This window comes from Manis javanica, chromosome 14 (assembly GCF_040802235.1).
Source record: "Manis javanica isolate MJ-LG chromosome 14, MJ_LKY, whole genome shotgun sequence".
NCBI lineage: Eukaryota > Metazoa > Chordata > Mammalia > Pholidota > Manidae > Manis > Manis javanica.
Window position 1 is genome coordinate 59,892,053 of NC_133169.1, and position 13,703 is coordinate 59,905,755.

The following is a 13,703-nucleotide window of genomic DNA, read 5'->3' on the forward strand; positions in this document are numbered from 1 at the left end:
ATGGCCAAGCCTTTGGCTTTTTATTTAAGAGAGTATCTAATCTTTGCACCTGGGAATGAAAAAGTAAAAGTACTGGCATAATTCCTAGTCTTTGTACACAGTGTAGGCATTAGAGGGTATGAGTTAGAACAGTAACACCCAGAGAAGCACAGACAAGCTTTGGTTTGTGTGAGGTTTTTGCAGCGTTTGCCTGATGCCCCCCACAGCACCATTCAGAACCGGGCACTAGGAGGCGATGCACGTGTACATGGCTCCCAACATACAGAGAAGGGTCTGAAGCTGCCTGGGGGAAAGAAGGTTTCTTTTCATCTTTCGTTCTGTTTCCCGTTCAGAAGAGTTTGCTTTTGCTGTTAGACCACTTTGGGTTCAAGTTCTGACTTGGCCACTGACCCTGAGTGACCTTTTAAAGTTACTTTTCCCAGGTTTCTTTTTCTTTCTCTGGAAAGTACCTTCCTTCACAATCTTGTGAAGATTGAGAGAGAGAATGCATACTCTGATCCCTCCTGTATTATATGAGGTAGACAGCAGCCGCCCTCGTTGCCACTCTTTGTACAAGAAAGTCGTGGACTTTGAAGCCAGGGAGGTTTGGCCTTGAATTTCCGCTGCTTGGATGATGGCCTATCCTCTGAGATCTTCAGTTTCTGCCTCCATAAAATGGGGATGTTGAGACTTTCTGGTGCCTGGGACGCAGCAGACATTAGTAAGACTTTGCCCGTGTTGTTTTCTCAGCAAGCTGTAAAGCAGCTTTGATTATGGTTCCAAAACCAAGTCTCCGCCACTTAGGAAAGACAGAATTAGGAATGAGCAAAATGCAAAAGTAGCAAAATTCAGCTTTGGCCACCAGGGAGATGGAAATTCAACCTTGACGATTCATTTTGGAGGAAACATGAGTGCTTAAGGAAACAGTCTTTAAAGCATGTCTCGCTTTGCTAATGAAGCCAGGATGTCAGGCAGAAAGGGTGGCTGCAGTGCAAAATGAGAGACAGCAGCAGTGGTCACCTTTAAAGAGCTGTGATTTCCCCTACATGAAGTGCAGTCCCTGTCTAATGCTTTTTAAATTAAAGAGGTGACTGTGGGCAATCTCATAAAACAGCCAAATGCCAGAATGTGGAGAAAACATGAGCATTAAGTAACAGTGCCCCAGCGTGCTCACAGAATGTAAAAATATTGACTCTGAGCAAAACCAAACACCATTCCTACACTGGTGTTGGCAATCTGAGGATCCTAGGATTGAGGGGTTCATAGCAAGATGAGCATGGAGATTTGTGGCAAAAGATGGAAGAAACCCAGGCAGGGGAAGTTCAGCCTGCCCCGGGGCATGGAGGAGGTCCTTCATCAAGGCTTGCCTGTCCAGTCCTGGGCTTCTCCTTCTCTCTTTACCTGGTAGCACCCGCTGTCCCTCAGCAGGGACACCTGCCTGTCTCTTTTGGGCCTGAGCAGAGCAGGAGTGTCCGTCGTAGCATCCCCAGTCTTGTCCCAGCAACCTTCCCTCATTTGCTGTCAGTTTCCAGGTACTGGAACCCATTACTGGCCGACAGAGTCAGGGCTTGAGTGAAACAAAGCTCCTGCCACCAGCACTCCAGCTTTGGAGCCTTCCTAGCCCGTCAGCACTAAAGAAGCCCTTGAAGTAAGGTGGACTGAGACAATATTGCCAGAAGCTCTGTGCAGACTTTCCCCCCAGCCCTCTGATTACACACACTAAGTGCCGCTATCTGTGTAAATAAGCTTTTCTTCCCCACCTCCCTCTGCCCTGCTCCCCGACTCCCATGCTCTTAGGCGCTCTCGAGTGATAAATAGCCAGGCTACTGCTCGGCGTGCACCAACACCTGGGAATAATCATGCAGAAATAACAGTGAGAGCCTGCCGCGCGTCTGTTCTTGACATTAACTTTCCTCAGTTTGACAGGCTGCCACCACCAGCTGTTAGACTTATGGGGCTTTTTTTTTTTTTTTCTCCCATGGAGATGGCTGCTTTCCTGCTCTCCTCTTCTGGGCCTTACTAGGTTACATCAGTGTCCCATCAGCATGACAGAAAAGAGCTCTGGCAAAGCAGCCATTGCTAAAACTGGCCAGTTCTTGATTCTGTTTTTTTTATTTTTTTATTCCAGTTGTTAGTAGTATTAGACTAATAGTACCCCACTGATTTTTAAATGGAATATCTGCTTAGTACAATTTTAGGGTACCTCCCCCACATACACACACCCCCAAAAGGCATTCATGACTGCCTCTCTCAAATTGCCTTTGGGCATTTGGCCTCACAGGGCCAAACTGCATATTGATTTCTTTTTTGTTCCAGACTTAGGTTTATTTGTAATAATGATAATAATATTTACAGTGGCAATAGCTCTCATTTATTGAGTGCAGCTCTGTACAGGCCCAGAGCTGAGGTTGAGTGTGTGATCTCATGTCGTGGTCACATTAGCCTGGTGTTATTTCCATTTTACAGGTGAAGCCACTGAGTCCCAGAGAGATGAGGTGAGGTACCTGTGGTTACGTAGCTAAGCAGAGCTGGGATTCTAAGCCCACAGACCAACTGATCCCTGTGGTACATGGTCTTGCCCTGCAGGCTATTTTTTTGTGCTCAGGCTGCCACGGACAGCCTCCTGGCTGCACAGTTCCTGGCACACAGCAAGGGTGTGGTAATTATTTATTAGGTGGATATGTGATGAAATTTAGGCAAGGAGAGGAGACTTTGGTGGGGAGCAGTGTGAGAAAAAGAGGCGTGACTAGAGATGAATGGAAGAAGATTTTGTAGAGGCATAGGATTCACCAGGAGCTGCTCTGAAGCGGGGGCACTGAGCCAGCTGCTGCCATCCGCTGCCTCCTTATGTAAAGAGCAGTGTTTCCCTGGGCTCAGCTGCTCAGGGATAAGCCCTTTTTCTTACACTGTTAACACAGTTTAACCACACTTAGCCATGCCATTGGAGGAGATTATAGATTTATGTTAAAAATAGCAGGATATAAAAGGCGCTTTGTAAAGTCGCACGCAGGGTAAAGGAGCTGTAATGTCAGAGCAGGGGCTGTTTTTCTTGTTTTTGTTGTTGTTTCCCCCTTTTTCAAAGCCAGCATGTACTCTGAGCTAAGCACCATGCTAAGCCTTCACTTTGTATGAATTACCTCTCTGGGTCTTCACTGCCAGCCTATGGGGTCACTGGTATCTTAGCGCCATTTCTTAGATCTGGACCCTGAACCTTAGAGTAGCCAGGTACCTTGCTCAGGGTCCCACACAGCAAGGACCGATCAGTTCAGGACTGACATTAGTGCAACCCGAGGTCCACCACTAAGTCCGCATGCGTGCTGCATCCTCAGGAGGGAGTCCTGGTGGAAAGCCCTCTGTCTTAATGGGCCACATTGGTTGGAGAAATTACAGTTTAGGGTGTGGATCAGTAACCTGAGAAATCTGGGTACAGTAGAGTAGATCTTTTGTGTGAGGCAAAAATACTAGTGAAAATCCTTTAAAATCCTGTGCTACATATGGTACATGAGCTTTGTTCCACACCATGTGATACACAAGAGAACTGAAACCTTTTGGGGGGGAACATCTCTCCCTGCGGGCATTAGTTGGCAGAAAGATAATAAATTATCTCCCTTCCACCCTCTTGTCTCCTGGTGTATGTGTTTGAGCTCCTGTTGTAAAGTTCCCACTTATAGGACACTCACCTAGACTACCACTAGAGACAGCTTATTGCCTTTGCACACTTGTGGGCTACAATCTCCTCTGAATGAGTAGGTTGGACTAGGTGACCTTGTACTGAAAACTTCCTGCGATTGTCACAGGGCAAAGCTGGGAGCACAGACTCAGCTGCCTGTGTCTGGGCAGCTTGCTGCTAGCCTGCCCTTGTCACTTGATGGCATGAGGGATGTGGGCCCCATATAGCATCTTACCCAATGATTACTTGAGAGTGGAAATTCAGACTTCTCCCTAATTTTTTAAGTTGGAATGTTTTAAAAAGTAGTGCACCAGCCCAATAAAATACCTCTGAGAGTGGCTGTGACTGCTTGCCCTCCTCTGAGGTTGCTGACGCCCGGGAAGTAGGCCTTCAGGAGACCACATGGTGGTCTTTGTTCTTTATCCAAATCCTGAAATCCAAGGAACACAAGTGTCCTGATCTCCTGTCTGGTGGTGGTGATCTGGTGCTGTAGGAACTGCAGTTGTGAGCTACCACGTGGAGCCAGGATAGTGGGAAAAGAGAGAAAGTCACTTGCCTAAGTCAGAGTCCAGCCTCTACAGTATTACTACCTACTGAGTTTTCCTATCATGTTTAAGGGTTTTAGACTTTTATCACATTGGGGTCCTTGTATGATTAGGTTCATTACTTATAGTAAAATTCTCTGAACCTTAGCTTTCTCATTTATAACATGGGGATAAGGCTCCAAAGTCCCTTCTATGAATGTCACAAACTAAACTTTCTTCGTCACCCTTGGATTGTATCAATGGAAGTGAACACCGTTCACTTGCAGTTAGGTGCAGGATACCATGGCCGCTCCCCTCAAGCTACCTAGTTTCTTTAGGAATTTGATCTTTGGAATTATATAACTATCCCAAAGAGTATATAAGTGTGTATTTATATTTGCAAACATATTCATAGGTAGAGTTACATTGAAATAGGGATTTAGTCTGGTATCTCTGCCTGAATGTATTTGTCATCAATATTTCAAGGTAGGAAAATACACTTTCCAGTTGAGAAAAATGGGGCCTCAGCAAGGTTAAATGACTCTACAGAGTCCCAAGCTAATTAGAATTACAGTTGGGGCCAAATCCTGGTGTCCACGCGCCCTGTCCTTACTACTTCTGTTGCAGGCATTGCCTCATGGTGTTCAGATCGCCAGAATCAGAGCGTGGATGCTCTCAGACTCCACCCCTTTTATTTCATTCCATTTTCTTGTGTATCCAAGTTGAAGCTATATTTTTTTCCTCATGGAATTAAAGTAGGCTGTCGATCAAGTGATAAGAGTATTTTGCGAATATTGTTCCATTTTGTCTTTTCAGTTTATGTATGTAGCATCAAATTACAGTCAATTTCTGACAAACTACAAATAAAGAAGTTTCCAGGAAACATACAAAAAGAGTAAAAACTGCCCTTTTTTTTTTTTTTTTAAATTCTGGAGAGCAGTTCTGTTCTCACACAGTCTTTTAGTTGTAGTAAAGAATAAAAGGTAGCATTGGATTCCCCCACCCTCCCTACACCCTTAAATTTCCTCCGTCAGAACTTTCTTCTTCATTTGTCAGCTCAGTTTTAAAATAGGAACTATCAGTGTGAACTTTGATCCACATTAAGCTGCATTTACACGAAAGCATAAATCACCAAATCTGGGGTTGGGAGCTGTTAAATGCTTTTCTTTCTTGGGCTCTGTGATCAAGAATGCAGAACAATAAAAAGCATGGAGCAAAAGTTTTATGGCAGCTTTGAGAGCAGGAAATTAAGTTTTTTTAAACATGCAGTTGGATGAAGGGCTGTTCTAGTGCATCTTGGATCACTCAGGCAAATGAACGTCAGTTTATCATTTCAGCAAAATGCAAACTGTCGAAATAGTTCCTACAGTCATATGAACAAGGAGCCCACACAGATGACTGCTTCAGCTGTTTAACTAGGAGCGTACTTCCTCAGATGACTTATCTTGAAAAACATTCTTTGTGTGTGGGGTTTTTTTTTTTTTAAACAACAAAGACTATAACATTACAGCTGTAACCAAGTGTTGATTTCTGACAAAGGTTAATTGGGAATATGTGAATAACAGACTAAAATGGCATTTTAACCAGAACAACCTTCTATGTGTCCTTTTCACACATGTGATTTGCTAGCACAAACCAAAGAAATATGCAAGGTACCATCCCTTCTATGTAGGTGATGTCCAAGCACAACGTGAGGACAAAGGTGATCTGGAGTCTTGGTGAGATGTGCTTTGCACTAGGCTTTTTCCATGTTTGATGACCTGTCAGCCAGGTCAATGCAGTTCTGTAGCAGTCCTAACAGTTGTGAAAATGGGCTGGCCGAATGAATGGGTGGGTTGGTGAGTTACTTGTTTAGTGCATGTATAACCTTTGGTTTCATCATGGCCAGAGTCCTAAACTTTTTGGGGTGAAGAGCTCCTTTACTGTTCTCCTTAGGACAGGGGTGCAGAGAGATGCCATTGCATCATGAGATCTTGTACTGTCTGTCATTTCTGTCCTGGATTTAGAGAGAGGAATGCTGAGCCTCAGTCACATTCATCAGGGATCTTTACAAGTTGAACCACAAAGGAATTGGGCATCAGAGAAAATCAAATGCTGTCGGTATTGGGTGTACACATTTATTTCCCCATTTTATACATATTCTGCTAAACTTGGCAGTAGAACACATAATACACAGTTGATGCTTAATAGTTGCTAATAATATCCATTTATGTGTTTCAGTGTGTATAATCAAGTGTGTGTTTTATATATTCAACAGAGTAAGTTAATATTTTTTAATGGTGATTTAATTCATTATGGTTTATAAAGTACTTTGAAAACAATTTTAGTTCATCTCTTGTGCTTAAATGTCCAGTGATGCATATATGGTGTTTATTGGAGTTTCTCCTTTGGAAAATGTTACAATTTTGAAACTAAGATTTCCCTGCAAGTGGGAAATAGTCTTAACTGTGCAAAACACATTCATGTCTGCCAAGGCTCACGGTCGGTGAACGTCTATTTCACTCGCATCTTCTGAGGCTGAATTCGTTGGTGAGTTTAGGAGGACGCTGAAGGCCTGCCTGCAGAGCTCCGATGTTTGCCTTGCTTGGCATGAAAAAAATAGAATGCTCGTTTCTCTTCTGCTTTGTATTTTGGCACCATTAAAATACTCAAAGCATATTATAATTGCAAAGGGAACTGGGAAGGGTGATGTGTTCTCCAAGGGAGGGTATACAGGCCACAGTAGAAAGAAGTCCAGGAATGCTGCACCACTGCAGTAAGTCTGTCTGTCTTGCAGGTTGACCCCCTGTTTACAGTGCCGGCCCCACCACCGCCGATTGCCAGCAGTCTCACGTCTCAGCCTCTGCCCTCCTACTTCCCCCCATCTTCGTCCAGTATCGCAGCACCGGTTGAGCAGCTTTTGGTTCGGACTCGCTCGGTGGGTGTCAATACCTGTGAAGTTGGAGTAGTGACCGAGCCCGAGTGTCTGGGGCCCTGTGAGCCTGGGACCAGCGTGAATTTGGAAGGGATCGTGTGGCATGAAACAGAAGAAGGTAAATACTGTTCATTTTTATCTATTTCTCCATGATGTATTTAGGTATGTCCACCTGTAAGGGGAGTTTGTTTTGTGGTATTCGGAGAGGAAAGAAAAGTGGTGTCCGTGCCCTGGATTTTTGTAGAACTCGGACCCATGTTTGTTTTCTGCTCATGGCTGCTTTTACATTCCGGAAGTCTCGGGTGTTCTCTGCTCTAAGTGCTAACATGGAAGGACTGAGGAGCAGGGTGAGGGTTACCCTTCCCCCTAAGAGATGTTGTGGAAATTAGCAAGGGAGATGGATGTCAACTTTGTTTTCTTCTTGGTGTGCCAACTCATCTGTCTGTCCTGACATGGTTGGTTGTGTGTTTCGGCTTATATATATATACCTTCTGAATCGAGGAACGGTTCTTGTATTCAGTGGGGGCCATTGCCACATTGTGGCTTTGGCTGTTTGGTGCACAGCACTGATGAAGACGAGGTCAAAGGCTTACGCCCCAGGTGAGCCAGTCAGTTCTCTCCTGTGGCCAGAGACATAGCACCTTCCCTGCCCCTTACCTCAGCAGGCCATCTGGCAGATGTAATCCAAGAGTCACAAGAGAAGCAAGGTGCAGGAGAAATAGAAACAGGGTTAATCTGTCATTGCTACTAGAAATACAAACCCAGCACCTGCCATGCCAGTGGTGGGCCCAAACCATGACTGGCTGCATCTCATAGCACAGGATCATCAAGTACAGCGCGTATGGCCAGTGTCATTGACAGAGGCCGACAGATAATCAAAAACCAAATACCAAGGAGAGAGCTCATTGCTCCATTGGAGATTGCATGGAGTGGAAACAGAGAAGGAAGCAGCAGCGTGGGCCCCCGGAGTGCACCGGGGAACAAAGGAGAGGGAAGCGCCTAGGAAACCTTTGTTTTATCCTCAAAGCCAGATTGGATGACAATGTCATGGTCATTTGGGAAAGGAGTAAGGGCAAGAATGAGGGTAACAAGAAAGGTCTGAAGCTCAAAGTCATCGTTTAGGGCTCTCTATGAAGGGGGAAACGAAACGGAGGGCTGAGATGCAAAGGGGAGAAAGTGACACATATGCAGAAGAGGCCCAGTGGCGAAAGAGGGACTGTATTGGGGATATCGCTGGGGGAAAAGCCATTGAGACAAAATAGTTAACAATAGTGACAAACTGGGGAATGAAAGGGGAGAAAACGACGTGAAGAATGAAAATCAGGTGACAGGGTAAGCCTGACTGCCAGAAAGCATTGCAAGAGCTCGAGCTGTTTTAAGATAGGAAAACAGAAATTCCTGGCAAAACCTTGGAATGCTGCATATTACATTAACTATGCTCTGGTAGGGTAGATTTCATAAATAGATGAAAAAACTTTGTAGACAGCATCAGTAAGGAAAAATAAAGGCTTAATTAGATGAGAAGGAACTGGAGAGTGGGACTGGGGGCAGTAGATACGGGGAGCTCTCTTGTTTGCTCAACTGGGAGCCATAGTTAACATTGACTTTTGGCTTTGTAAATGTTTATAGTGTTTGGGGGCCCCTCTCTCTGTCCTTTTAACTGGAAAGCCATTGAAAACACTACAGCCTCATTGGGAGGAGTTAATGTAAGAGGAGCCGGAATGAAAAATCTCCCCTCTTGCTTGCCTCTTCTGACCCCCTACGCCCAGTGCAGGGGGACCCCCAGGGGAGCAGGCTTCTCTGGATGCCTTGCCTTGGGTTGCACACAGTTTGCCTTCTTAGATTTTTTTCCTAGAGCAGAGGTGTTAGATGAGGTTTCAGACTGTCATCTTGGTGAGAAAAGTATAGAAAAGGAACCAAGACATTAATATGGTCATAGTTAATTCATTTAGGTGCTGATTTCCAACAACAGAGAAAGATTTGAAAAGAGTAAGGTTAATTTCCATAAACTTGAAAGTAAGATTTTCTCATCTTTGGATAACTCGATCATTAGGGTGAAGTGCCGTGTCCTATCTCTTAGCCATGACTGAGCGCCCATCAGTTCATTGCTTATCCCAATGTTATTTATTCCAGCGTCGGGTAGGACTGAGTTCCTGCAGTGTGACTTCACAGGGTGGGCAATGCGAAATTAACCACAGACTTTCTGGAATAACTGTAAGACTCTGCTTGGAAGTCTGCTTGGTTTGACTTTAACCTTATTGTCTAAAGAAAGATGGGGCTGTTTAGAAAACAGTCTTGTATTTAAAATGTGTAGCGGTACATGAGTTGATAATGGAATTCTGATACTCTGGGCATATATAGAGCTTTCTGGTATTATTACTGTTTTTGTCATTTGGTAGTGATAACCAGTTCTGCCCTGCTCTCTGGGAAATCAGTCCCTGGAGTCCGGTGTTCCTGTTTTTATCTTCTGTGCTGTGACCCGTCCAACCCTGTGGATGTCTTCTGTCCCCTCATTGGCACCTGATAGCTTCAGAAGCTTCGCAGGCACAGTAATGCAGCCGTGGCTGCTCCAGCCTTCTCTTTCCTGCCTCACATTTTCCAGGATTTGGAATGTGTGGATGTTTACGGTGGTGACAAGAAGGAGCTGGAGCTGTTAATAAGAGTTATTCTTGCTGAATAAACTAAACTTATGACCTCCATAGAATTGAAGACCTCGTCTCAGTAAAGGCCCGGGTCATAAGATGCATGTTTAATGTGCAACCATTTATAAGAGCATTCCATTTGCCTTTTTTTCCCCCTCAATACAGTGTGGTTAAAGCTCTTGTACCAATTTAAAAATTAAACCCACTTGACCATTAATTTTTTCCCTTTTGGGAAAGACAAAGAGAGAACCAGAACGAACACATTTGGAACCAGTTCCTTGGCAGAGCTAAATGAGATGGGTTTGGGGAGAAGGGGAGGGGAGAGTCAGTCACAACAGTTTTCTAGTATGAGGTTTCACGGACAAAGAGCTTCAAGTCGAGCTGTTCTAAAACTGTCAGTGGCCTCTGACTAATGTCCTGTAGATTGAGTCGCATAAAATCTCTTCCCTGGCATTTTCGTTTTGAGGGCATTGGGTAACTGGTGGTGTTTTCCACAGACCTAATTTGTTATGTGCATTCACGCGTGTGTGAAGGTGGTGTGTGTGTGTCTGTTTTGAGGTCCTAGACATTGTATCTGCCGTCTTTGGGGGAATATTGAATATGCTCATGATTTTGTAGGAGGATGGTATGGCACAGCAAGACTGGAATATGAAATCCCTGCTAAATACCATTGTTTATGGTGCTTGGACTGCCTCACTTGAGGTTCTTTTAGTCGCGTGAAGTCCTGGTTGCCTGAGAATCAAATTGTGCTCATGCATTAAGTGTTAGTAGAGAAGTTCCTCTGGAAATAATCAGTGGGTTTCAGATCATGCTCAATAGGAGAGAAAAACTATTACTGCATTTGGATGTTTAGTTACTCGACTCGGATCTTTCTTCTTTAAGGTGAGTGCATAGGAGCAGTGATGTATTGCACAAAATCACTGGCAGATGTTGGAAAGAATTTCTTTAGTATTTCATTCCTGGCATTTGGGACACACATGCCTGTGTATAGTTCCTTGTTTGACAATTTGCTCTTTTTTGGAAGAAATGTGGTGTATACAGCAGTGTGTGTAAATACACATGTGTTGAACTTGGCATTTTCACTCTTGGGAATGTATTTTCCCCTCAGTTTTTATTAAATCATGTTTCTCCCTGGGCCTTTATTTATTTATTTATTTATGCCCTACCCAAGGCCATGAATGGTTGGGCCATGCCCATGGTGCGTTGTTAGGACTGTCATATACTGATGACCCGCCACTCTGCGTCCCCGGCCTCCTCGTGTCCCGTTGGATAGGCACAGCCAACTGAAGAAAAGGAAGTCAGGGAAAGCAAGCTGGGCTTTGTCACTGATGTCCCTTCAAGTATCTATACGTTATGGGACAGCAGGTCTCAACTCTGTGCCTTTGAATCAAGTGGAGGGCTTGTAACACCTGCTGATGCCCCAGCCCTCCCTTGGTCTGGTTTGGTGACTTGACATGATGGTGATGTCCTTCTCTCTCTCCCCAAAGCTCTCCAGGGGTTCCCAGTGTGCAGACAAGGTTGAGAACCGCTGTGTGTCAGGGGAAAGGATTGTCCTAACGTTTGCAACTGCTTGGCCTTTTCCCTCTAAGGAAGTCACTTGTTATTGCCCCATTTTCTCAGGTATAAAAGGGACAGACACCTGCTCATTTACCTCCCAGGGCGGACAGCATCTTGTCAGGATGCTGTGGGATGGCCGGTGAGCTGAGTTGGTTAATCACTGCGCTAATGAGAGAGAGGGCCCAGCTTTTGATCCCGAATGTGAACTGCACAGGGGTTTTAACAACTTAATGACAACTCATTAGTCCCTTTCTTCCTAATTTGTTAATAGGGTGGGGGACCATAGCTGCTTTTCTGTGTGGTCTCTGCTGAATTAATTTTGAAAAAAGTTCAGAAACCCAGAGTATTAAAGAAATTGAATAAAGTAGAAGACAAGAGATTGTACTGTGAGCATACCTGGGAGTTTCCAGACCCAGTAATGGAAGTACACATATCAGCTGGTGACAGTGAGTCTGGTCTTTTTGAGAAGACGTAACACCTGGTGTGAGAGGTGGAATGGCTGTTCGAATGAGGGCCTTCACCTGATGCTCTGTGCATGTTTGTCAAGGACAGAAAAGTGATCTTGGGAATTAATGCCTTAAAGGCAATTAATTGGAGAAGTAAATAATCATTCTCTTCAAAGCACCAGAGATGTTCTTAAAGTCTTCTGCTCCTGCATCTCAAAGCCATGAAGATTATAGTATTTAAATGTTCAGGGTAGGGTGTTCAATTCGTTAAAAGGCAAATGATCCTACGTGATTGACAATGGAGCTAACATATGGTTTTGTTATTCCTATTCCGCAGTATTTAGTTTCCAACCTTATTACTGAAAGTAGAACTTTCCATTTTGAATGTTGATTGGAGAAGAGATTATATATGAAGCCAGGCTTTGTATTTTCAGGAACTGAGCCTGGAGTTGGTGCAATACTTTCCTAAGTGAGATATGACTCCTAACTGAGAGGTATTTCCCAGTGACTTTATAAATCCAGCTTTGACTCATAGGGGGAGTTAGATGCTCACTTGCACTTCTGTGCTTCGTTACCTGCCATACCCGTGCTGACTACAACTGCACAGCCGACCTCTGAGGTGGCTGAGGGCCATGCTCCCTGTTGGTGCGGGGCTGCATGGAAGTAAGTCAGCCTCCAGCACGTGAGCGTGGCAGGCAAGCATGTTTAATCACTGTGGTGGTGAGGACAAGGGGCTAGGCTTGATCCTCAACAGGAATTCCACAAGGTTTTTGAGGTCTGGAGGGACTACTAGTTAGCACCACTCTGTGAGTTGGCCATGGACTTGACCCCCAACTTCCTGGGCCATCTTGCAGTGGCGGTCACCCCTATGAAAGTGTGGATGGTTCCTTGAGATTCACCACTGTTGGTGACAGAGCGGCACAAAGAATGATCCTTTCAGAGTGTACAAGTGGTGCCTAGTTTTATATGCAAAAGGCAGCCCAAATAGAAAATCAGATCTTTGTGCTTGCTGGACCTTACACCGTCTCAGTTACCTCTGATGATTTTGCGTACAATGGTGAAAATACAGTTTTTTAAATAAAAATAAAATTGGTTTAAGGATATATATTATTAAAATAACTATAAAACTCGTATCAAAGTATTTTCTAGATTACTGAGACTAATGTTACTGGCTTCACAGGAAAAGAAAGTAAAAATGGAAGACAGGTGTTCACATAGTGTACACTCAGGAAAGATGTGTAAATGGGGGAGAGAATAAAGAAGGGAGCAGAGAGGGCTTGTCCATGCCATTTCCCTGGGTTTTGCTTTATTCTTGGACCTGCCCATCTTATGCTTTCCAGATGAGGTAAGCGGCCAAAACTTGGATTTGCTGAGTGATTATGTGTTTTAGTTGGAAAGCAATAACATAGTCAGTCACTTTACCTCTTGCTAAAGTGAAAAATAAGCTGCTTTTAGGTAGGATTCTTTAGACCAAACATTTATTCTTTTGTGCCTTCGAGTACATTTTGTCAGTGTCATTAGGTGTTGAGTAGTGAAGCAAAGTTTTGAACTTGCTGTGGAAAGGCTTTCTGTGACCCCTTTCAGGTGGTTGATATTGTAGCAAAACTTACTCTTCTATGTGAACACAGAATGTAAATACAGAATTTAAAACTAAGCTTTTCCTACGTCTTAGATATTAGTAAAAGATTTAAAAAGCTGTCCTACAAGATTTGTGTATTTGGTACTGTCCTGTGCGTTTGTTTCCCTTTTTCGTGTAAAGGAGTTGGTAAGAAAATCTTGAGAAGAGTCCTAATATTATAGTGACTTGAACTGAAGTTGTATTTCCTAACTACATAATGGGGTTGGTCTCACTGATTGCAAAGAATAACTGTTGGCCCATCTGGGCCTGTTGATAAAAGTACTTCATTGACTTTTTCTTTAATAGTTTTTTATAGCAGCCATATTGAGGTGTAACTCAGGTGACATACAATC

The 13,703-nt window shown here is 44.0% G+C and overlaps 1 protein-coding gene across 3 annotated transcripts in view; it reads left to right on the forward strand.

Annotated features, from left to right (window-relative positions):
• Window positions 1–13,703, forward strand: part of ZNF608 (zinc finger protein 608) — a 138,789-nt gene that overhangs the window by 41,737 nt on the left and 83,349 nt on the right. For all 3 annotated transcript variants that reach the window (XR_012125327.1, XR_012125328.1, XM_037005248.2), the window contains exon 3: window positions 6,950–7,205. Coding sequence is in view for 1 of the 3 variants with exons in the window: in XM_037005248.2 (XP_036861143.1) it covers window positions 6,950–7,205 (256 nt within the window). In the remaining 2 variants the exon portion in view is untranslated. The remainder of the gene's footprint in view (window positions 1–6,949; window positions 7,206–13,703) is intronic.